Source organism: Argentina silus (genome assembly GCF_951799395.1).
Source record: "Argentina silus genome assembly, chromosome: 5".
Classification (NCBI taxonomy): Eukaryota; Metazoa; Chordata; class Actinopteri; order Argentiniformes; family Argentinidae; genus Argentina; species Argentina silus.
The window spans coordinates 12,058,516-12,069,041 of NC_139659.1; the positions used below are offsets into that span (position 1 = coordinate 12,058,516).

The 10,526-nt window shown below is 40.1% G+C and overlaps 1 protein-coding gene across 1 annotated transcript; it reads left to right on the plus strand.

Moving 5' to 3' along the window:
- Positions 1-661: 661 nt before the first annotated feature.
- On the plus strand, positions 662-5,175 carry barhl1b (BarH-like homeobox 1b; the record flags this gene model as incomplete). The annotated part of the gene is made up of 3 exons (XM_083670900.1): positions 662-1,115; positions 3,508-3,733; positions 4,884-5,175. The coding sequence occupies 3 exons, from the start codon at positions 662-664 to the stop codon at positions 5,173-5,175; spliced, it is 972 nt and encodes a 323-aa protein (XP_083527026.1).
- Between the last annotated feature and the right edge of the window lie 5,351 nt (positions 5,176-10,526).

Sequence of the window (10,526 nt, forward strand, 5' to 3'; positions counted from 1 at the left end):
TTGCATCTTTCCGCTGGCGCAGGATGCCTGTCCGTTCTTTTGCCGTCGCGCGCCGTACGAGTCACAAGAACGAACTACTTTTTAAGTGATGAAAATTTCAGCAATTGTGTCTTCGCTCTGCGTCAGTTGCAAGCCTTGAATTCCACCTGCAATATCCGCTGCTGTATCTGTCCGTGGTGCTGAAACGCGTTCGCATGCGTAATTACCTTGCGCTCATGCTGCTCCATACCTTTAATTCTTGCAGTCATCTGATAAATAATTAAGAAATTTTACCGGTAAGTTTTCTTTAGTTAAAAGAAGAAATTGGATCCCAGAAGAAAATCCATCAAACTTGCCAACAGAGACTAGCACTAAGCTGCATCGATTTCATGAAGAGTCAAGTGCTTATGACAAAATAGTTGGATGCAAGGTCGATTTTGATGCCTACATAACGTCGATAACCTGGAGATTTTTTTTTATATTCTGACAACTATAAGAATCAATTGGGAAGAGGAAAAGATAGTGGATGAGCAGGCTATTTGTGGTTTCCATCTTTGGATTTTCCTGCTGGATAAATTCAGCGAAGTCTTATCTGAGCAATCGCCACTTACCCTGAACTTGCCTCGAATACCAATGATATTTTGAGTTGAGGCCTCGAAAAACTCAGCTGCGCTGGTTAACGATGGAGCCGTCCACCAATGGGTCCAGCTTTGGAATCGACTCCTTACTTTCACACAGACCTGGAAGTCCGGTCATGTCTAAAGGGGACAGTTTGGTAGGAGAGTGTCGGTCGCCGTTGGAGTTCAGCCCGAGGTCGGACTTGGAAAGCGGCTGCTCGTCTCCTCCCTCGCCGAGGAGGGAGTGTGTGGACGAGGCATCGCAGAGGCAAGGTCACGGTATCGGGCTGCCACCCCATCTCCAGCATGGACAGATCTCCGCCGGCTCTCAGCCGCGAACCGTTACTTCATCCTTTCTTATCAGAGATATTTTAGCAGACTGCAAGCCGCTAGCAGCCTGCGCCCCGTACTCAAGTAATGGTCATCCAACTCAAGAGACAGGGAGACTTGCCTCCAAAATCGCGGACGACTTCATGGACAAAATCCACAGCAACTCCTCATCAGACAGTGAATATAAAGGTAAAGGAGTGATAGACGCCTCTAAACGTGATATGATATGAAATCAATGATACGTGATATGATATGAAATCAATTGTATTTTGACAACACATTTTACATGACATTTGTGGATATAGGCCAGGCTGTTAAACAATTTGGTCTGATGATGTGTAGTTTTACTTATTATTTGACATAATACTTACAACTCCGAAACTATCTTTCTAATCAATCAATCAAACATATCAAACAATCGTCTTGTCATATTCAAAGATATTCAATATTCTTGTAAAATTCCACGGTAAAATTTCAATTGAGTTCTGCTTGTTAGTTAGTGTTGTTCATTTGGAGTTCTCAAAAGGAGTAGACATACTGGGGGAAAAAATAGGCCTATAGTTAAATATTGCTTAACATGAGTCATCCTATGAAAATGTAACAAATGAGATGTAACATTACATGGGCATTGTCACAGTGAGCCCTTTGGGAAAAAATCTTTACATTTCTGAGCGTAAAATCCCTAAAAGCAATGAAGAAAGTTGATTATGAATGTGTGATCTTTGACAGTGAAGACACGAGCATATTGCTTATAATTACAGTGTAGACTAGAGGGTCAGTTGGACAGATTGACGTCGTTCTTTCTTTAAATGGTTGAAACTAATCACACTGTTGATTTCCATCCATCCTCAATTATTTGCAGGATGTGTAGGTCTACATTCAAATTCATTCATTTTTCTTTCAAACACATTTGCTTGCATTAGCAGATGTCTTGAAAGCATCTGTTGATGTCAGGGAGGCAAGAGAAAAGTTGAGGGAAGGATGACAGGGTCGCCTGCAGATAAATGCCATCAAGGGCCTGTCTGTTCCCAATCATGTCAGCCATAACAGATATGTCACCTCCATTGACAGTTTAATGAGGCAGCGCCTGGAAACAAATAAGTCAACCGTTGATATAGTATACCACTATTCCTGACTACAGGAACAAATTAGTCAGCACAGATGAATAGTCAAAATCATATGTACCTGATTAACTTTTCCCCAAAACACAAGATACACATCACGACAGAATAAAACAGTGGTGCAATTACAATCTTACAAGATACAATATACTAATATATTTATTATTATTACTATTACTACTATTATTATTATTATTATTATTATTATTATTGCTATTGTTATTATTATTACTGTTGTTATATTATTATTATTATCATTATTATTAATAATAATAATAACAATTAATAATAATATGTGTTATTATTATTATTATTAATAATAATAATAATAATATTAATAACCGTTGTTGATATTACTAGTAATATGATTATGGTTGTTGAATAGCTGTAATTATTGTGTTGTTAATATATCGTAATTGTTGTTCTATATTATATAAATTATTTATTTCAAGGGTTTTAATAACTTTTTTAAGGCCTAAACTTAATTTAAAAAAAAAAGAATTTAAAAAAAGAGCAATGTATGGCCCTCAGTATACTATTGTTAATGACAATTAATTAACTATAACATTTCTGAGATAAATAATTAGGCCTATTTTGTGTGTATGTGTGTGTGTGTGTGTGTGTGTGTGTGTGTGTGTGTGTGTGTGTGTGTGTGTGTCAGCTTCTCATCGATATCAACGCAGTCAATTCAGCTCCAGAAGAGAATGTGCTTTGCTTTGATTTCAGCCAATCCGCCTCCTAATATTTCAGGGATTTGATGCAATTTGTCCCAGTGCTAATCAGATTTGTAACGCGTTAGGCCGACCGGCTCTTTATTTCACCCTTATCCATGGCCCTGTGAAGTTTCTCCGGTCGCGGTTGAAAGGCTCCCTTCCCCTGTGGCTCAATTAGCCGGATTATTGTGCTTCTTGAGAGACGACTCAACTATTCAACTAGCAGCATCTTTCGCGTCGCGTCTCCCCTTTTTGGAGGGAAACAGAGAATTAACTAAGAATTTTATATGACATAGTAGCCTATCCCTAACACAATAGCAGAGAGAAAAAAGAACAAAGGAGACACTGCTATCCCATTGCGAAATATGTGCACATAGACAATCAAATAAATGATTGGGTATTTAGGCTACTTCTTAATAGGCGAAAGAAATATTCAAAAAGCACAATTCAAATTTAAAAATAATGAGAAAATATGGGCTTTAGCCTACATGCAACACTGCCTCACTGCTCGTGATAGGCCTGCATTAATAGGCATGTATTGCTTTAATCAAAAGTAAGATTGATGAAGTTATAGTATTAGTTTCAACGGTTTTTAAACTAGTATGTCCATATTCAAATTCACATTTCGACAACATCATAATATCGTGTTGCTTTTTTGTCCATCACTTTTAATAGGCAATAGGCATGAATGTCCAAGATGATTTTCTAGTTTTCTTCATATATGCCCCTCTTGTGCTCGGTTTGCAGTGAAAGAGGAAGGAGACCGAGAGATCTCGAGCAGTAGAGACAGTCCACATCAGGTTCGGATGAAGAAGCCCCGGAAGGCGAGGACAGCCTTCACCGACCATCAGCTGGCTCAACTGGAACGTAGTTTCGAACGGCAGAAGTATCTGAGCGTTCAGGACCGTATGGAGCTGGCTGCCTCCCTCAACCTCACAGACACGCAGGTCAAAACCTGGTACCAGAACAGGAGGTAAACACTATACAACGCTTCTGTGCAAACAATAAGATAAGGAATATTTTTACGAATACATTGTAGTCACAACATTAGTAGACTACACAGACGTATTATGGCTACAGTGTATATTAGAACTACAACGGTGTGAGTGTTTGTGGGTGTGAGTGCACCTGTCACACAGAATTTGGGGGTAGATGTTTTTCCCCGTTTAGACAGTTGGTTATTCTCATGTCAGTCAGAGTCAGACGTCATGAGGATATATATATATCATATATATATATATATATATATCATATATATTATATATATATATATATATATATATATATATATATATATATATATATAACAACATTAAATATGCCTAGTCTAACAGTTTTTTTTATTAAATAAAAATATTCTCTGAGCAATTGTTTTTTTTATTTTTCAAAAACAGCTAGAACAAATCGAGAAAAAGCGAGAAATTTGGTCCCTGACAAAACTTTAATGAATATGAATATTATGTGATTCAACGGTGGAATGACGGTGGAATGATTTGTCACAAGTAATAGAAAATAATAGACAATAGAAAAACAATGAATGGATAATCTCCTTATCAATCAAATTATCTATTCAGATTTATAACATCTGACTTTGGACCACATGTGTTTCAAATGAACCTATGACATTCAGACAGCTGAACTACACACATAAATATAAAAACACAACACTTTGGAGTATAAATAATACATCGTTGCATGCATGCCGTATCAATAATTCAGAAAGCCTACTATATTTACTCAATTATTATAATTATGAATTATTCACCTGCAAGAGGAGTGCCTTTCAACTGGCAGTCTGATCAAATCCCTCTTTGCGGAAGTGACCGAGAGCTGATTTTACAGAATAACTCGTGTGTAACTGAATTACTGAGTAAGGCGTCTATAGCCTAATTTTCGATGTTTATTTGAAAACAATGCATGCACCAGCTATATACTCATTTCAGACCACAAAACAATGTAGAAATGTATAACAATAATACATTATTGACGCGTGTTTTCACATTACGTCGGGCTATAATAATCTAAGTCCGGAACTAGGCCTATAAGATTATCGCCTGTAATTGCAGTTTTCAAACGTTTATAACTTTCCCCACTGATAAATCCATTGTTTTCTCTCCGGATAGGACAAAATGGAAGAGGCAGACGGCGGTTGGACTCGAATTGTTAGCGGAGGCTGGAAATTACTCTGCCCTTCAGAGAATGTTTCCGTCCCCCTATTTCTACCCTCAAAGCCTGATGTCCAACCTGGACCCCGGAGCAGCGTTGTACGTGTACAGAGGACCCTCGGCTCCCCCGCCGGCCCTGCAAAGACCTCTCGTCCCGCGGATTCTGCTGCACGGTCTGCAGGGGGGTAATGAACCACCGCCACTCCCCCCTCTCTCCGGTGTGCTTTCCCGGCCAACACAGCAGCGGTGAGCCGGCCTCTCCGGATATATGCCATTCCTGGCAGCGTGGGACTATGAGAGAGAAAACTGTTCACTGGTGACAAATCAGTCATGACATCAAACTAATGAACTTCATAACTGAAAGTTGAACTCTCTAAGTGGACAGGTTTTTACCATACTGAAGGTCTTTATTTATAACTTATTTATTTTCTCTATGCATTTAACTTATATATTTATATTTTTGTTTATCATACAAATCTTCAGTGTGTGTGTGTGTTACATCAGAGGGAGCACGATGTCTTTACAGAGAAAATCGTTGCTGGCACCAAGCAAAATGGCAAGGGCACTTTTATTCAGACACGTCAAGAATTTTATATTGGCCTATTACAGTGATTATTGTTATTGTTATTGTTATTATTATTATTATTATTATTATTATTATTATTATTATTATTATGTAAGGGTAAAATGATTTAAATACATGAATTGCTTGGTGACCACTTTATTGGTCTACAAAATGAAATAGGGTAGCTATATTCCAAGTTTAGTTGAATAATTAGCGGATCCAAAGGCATTGAAATATCATTTCTGATCTCTTTACAAAGTTTTCATTACTTTTAACAAACGAACAAAAAATAAATCACCACACATATAGACATGTAAATAAGAATATTTTGCATTTTATTCAAGAAGATCTTGATTTCAAGATATTTTTTATTTATCCATTTGTGCGTTGTTTGACAGTGAGAAAAGCTATAAATCAGCCGAGGCAACCTTGAGGGACTGAAAGTGCAGGAAATCATGTCAGTTATAGCTTACAAGGACTGGAAATGTACTTTATGTAATAAGACCCAAATAATCAAACAAACACACATGAGAGGAACACGATGGAATAGGGAGAGGTGAAGCAATTCACGAAGCAATTTATCGAAGTTGTAGACGTAATCCGAGCTACAACTCAAGTAATGAACCAAACCGGATTTGATAAATGGTTAGCCTAATGATTGGGAGGACGGAGTCTGTTGCCAATGTAGGTCTATTACCTGTTGATTTGCTATAGGTGTATTTAAACAGACGTTGTGCATTACTTATGTTCTTTCATATGAAACCGTGGAAACCTTGTTACTCTCTTTGGTGAAAATGTATATTGCAGATATTAATTTGTGGAGTGGTTCTCGTATTTCTGGATCGTTTTTCGTTCCTAGACCCCCGTGTTAGCTGGACGGACATTTTGTTAAATAGTTCACAGCTAAAGTTGGAAGTAAAGGGGGATTTGAAGTAAAGATAATTACTTTTATATATGTGCAAATAAAAGTCTTTCATTTAATTACGTGACTGAGATATATTTTTCTAAATCCATGAAAAAGGGGCCAACTGAATTATTTTTTACAAATGGGCGACATGCAGGCCGAATATTTTCATCAGTGCATCTTCGTGTTCCATCATTCCAGAGTTCGATCGAGTTTCAGATTGGATACTGTCGCTCCATTGGTCTGTAGTCAAAGTAAAGACACCGACACTGCACATGTTTGACAGTATTCTAAGCAGCAGAACGAAGCTACATCTTTTCGGCTTGTGAATAATAGCAAGTGACGTTTTGGCCATTTAATGAATGTAAGAATAGATAGGCTAAAGTGGCTAGGCCTATCATAAGCCTTAGGTGATGTGGGAACAGCTAACGGCGTTGGATGTCATTGGAGAGTAACAACTCACGTATTTTGATCAGAGAGGCAAGGGAATTTACAAAACAACATGCACATCACTGTACAAGCATTGCTCGCGTTAATATCTCGCTTTTAAAGTAGCCTAGTCTATCAATGACGAAATCGTTTTAGGCGCACTATCAGTGTTGGCACGGTGCCCTATTTCATATCACACATAATCTCTATGTTTGATAAGACTATTGGTTAATAGGTTGCATAAACGGTGATCATAATTTAGATGATATCAAGAAAAATAATATACAAATCGAAAAATGTTCATTGCGATGCACATAACGAGAACCTGGTGGAACACCACAACTCCAGGCTGGAGGTGGCCTCTGTCTATAAAATCAAATTAGGGTTGGTGGAATTCTATTAGAAGCACTGTGTTTGAATAATTTTGAACATGTCTGTCAAACACTTCTCTCAACCGCCTCATTATTTGATTAGTATCGTGGATTTAATGTGTCTAAGCTAAAAAAAAAGTTAATAAGAATGTCACCGTTAGTGCAAGGAACATTCATTGCCCTAACCTTTAAAAAATGCAATCCAGTTTTGGCATATTTGACGGTATAAATAGCTAATACCGATGGATTTCAACATCATGCGTACAGGTTATTTTAAAAGTTAGAACTTTATAAGATAAAAGACGCACGCACGCACGCACACACGCACACACGCACACACACACACACACACACACACACACACACTGTAAATTTGTTATTTCCAATCAAATTGAATGAAGTAGGGGACATAAGAGAGCAGTCAATGTCTACAGCTGTCGGTCCTCATCGGTATAGTGCAGGCCTATGGACTACCTGCATGCTCTCATCGCGCCTGACGTGGCAAAGTGAATTAACAGTGCAATTTCATTCGTTTTTCATAAACAATAGGTATATGAAATATTAATGCAGGCCTAAGTGTGCAATTGTTTAAGTGCCTTAAATGATCCCATTTGGAAAATGGATTGTTTCCATCCCTCTTTCTTGAGAGTGTTGGTTGTGTGCTGTTTGCCAAACGGCTCCAACAGCTGGTGGCCGGGCGACGCTGACTGCGGGCCGGATCAGAGCGGGGACAGCTGGTCAGCGGCTCCACAGGGCCCCCCTCACACCCAGCCCCCCACCCCTAATAGGAGTCTGACTTTAAACCAACCGAAATATCAGACCATAACGCACAAGGTTAGGGAGTTCAGGCTGACAGAGTTGGCGAATGGGATATTAACGATTAGACAAAAGACTTTAATAGCTTTTAATTGAAAGTCGATAATGGGTGTGACTGTCATGTCCCCCGTCGTAACGTTCGCATGGCACATGTTGTCGCTTCTCCCATTGACCAGCCCGCTTCCACATCAAATATCAGTCTGTCTAGTTAGGATTTATGGGGTGTAAAATTGTAGTAGGACTACCTGGAAAAAAAAACAGTGCACTGAACGTGAGGTTTTTTTCCGGAAGAAAAGAAAAAGAAAAAAAGAAAGGAAGAAAGACCCACCACATTCCCAACTTCCCAAAAGATCAAATTAGAAAAACATCATAAGGATCCGTGACCGATTCAAATAACGATGGCCCCCTTCAACATTTATGAAAAGGGTTATTCTTGCGAAGTGAGCAGCTGATTATGGGGAAAGCTTCATGTCTTGTGGGGTGACGCGGAGGTTTTTGCATGTGAAAGGATAGTAGTAAATCCCTCGGCTCTTACTGCGGATTGTCCCCGGCTCAGGGTTAATGAAGTGCGGATAGAGTCTCGTTGAGCTCCCGACAAACAAAAACACATCACGGGGAGGCTTAGACCCAGAGGATCAGTGACTCTGATTAAGCTCATTGACTCAGAATAAAAACTAAACAAAACAACCTTCAGATGAAATTAAGAGTCAATCAAAGTGCAATTTGCATTGTGCATGGGCGATAGTCTTTTTTTCTTGATTTTTTTACCCCTCTGTGTGTCTTTTCAATCGGTATAATAAGGCAATGCTGTAGCTACAATAAGCTATTCTAGAATTAGGACAATTCTATTTGATATGCGTTTGAATCCATGGAGAGTGATGCACGAAGAGATCAATAGCCAAATGAATTGGGATTGCATTTGTTAAAATAGATATAATACATTTAAATACATTATACATTATTTAAGAAGTCTCCAGACAATCGAATTTAAAATACACTCTTAAGAGTAACTGATACATGTAAACTATTCTAATACATCGCCATTGCATATTGTGTTTTAGATTTAGGTTTAAAAATATTTTACATCCTCCAGAATAGAAGCCAATATTTCCTTTCGTAAGAAAACAAACGTGAATAAATGTGAGATTAAAATTGGACCAAATTCAGAGAGATTAGGTGTGTACTGTATGTGGGCCAACAATAAGAGCATTCTGCTGCTGTGTCCCATGGAGCCTGAATTCCCACAGTAATTTACTATAATAATGAACAATCAGAGAAGGATGGAAAGCAATGCATGAAATCCACACTGGATATTATTGAACATTTGGACACAACCCAGTAATGCTATGGAGAGGCATCGTGGGCCATTTGGTGGGTTTGGGATCCATAAGCTGGAGGGGAGAAACTAGGACAGGGGCAACAAGGTGGGTCATCGCATGATGGGGGGTTGATGGAGGGGAGGGGGGGTGGGTGGTGACCTCAGTGACCCTCAGGGAAAGAGACCCTAACCCTGCCTGCAGCTCTTTCACCTCACCATACTGTACATGCCCTGCTTGTCCTCTCTCACAAACCCAGCCTCAACAAAGTCACACACAACCCTGCCATGGTTATTATCATTGAGAGAAGGAACAGGAAAGAAAAACAAGCATTGGAATGGAAACAGTGATACACAGCAACATTTAGGAGTGAGGATGGAACTATACTTACGACTACTGAGAGTGAAGGAGTGTGTGTGTGTGTGTGTGTGGGGGGGGGGCAGATAGAGTAAAGTACAGCCGTTCCCATGGCAGTGTCCTGTATGGAAAACCTCTCTCTTTGCCTGAAGGTACACGGAGAGGCAGAGAGGAGGAATGAAAGGCTAGCAGTGCGGCAGGGAGATAACCTCGCTAATCATTTCCCCAATATAACGGGGAAGACTACAAACCTGGGTCAGGGGCGCAGACATCCCAATTGACATCCCAATCTCAGCAAATAATGAAAAGCTTCCCTCATAGCTGGAGGAGAAGACAGAGAGGAGAAAGAGAGAGAGAGAGAGAGAGAGGGAGGGCTGTGGGATAAAAAGAAGGGCTACACACATGAAAAGGGGGTGCTCATGTCCAGCCCCTTCACTGCTCCTCCCCAGCCAGTGATAGCAGCGATGTACCCCTCAGCAGGGGGCCAATGTAAGACACACAGCCATCCGATGACACAGAGATTATCGAATCAATAAGTTGTGGTGTTAGTGGCAGTCCGGCCGTCTGGCCGCCTGACGCAGAGGTCCCTGAGCAACCTCTCCAGGGCAGGCAACCTACAGCCATGCCCCCCCCCCCCAGCTCCCTCCCCGGCCTACAACCCTACCCTGCGATGATATCCCCCCTGAGCAATAACAATATCTCACACAGGGCTGCCTGGGACCGCTACAAAGGCCTAGAGGACTAAGGAGGGGAGGGAGACCCTGAAAGACCCTCATTGCCTTCGAGTCTCCACACTACTCTATAGCACCTCCTGCTGGTAGGGGCTGTTCTGCTGCCACTAGG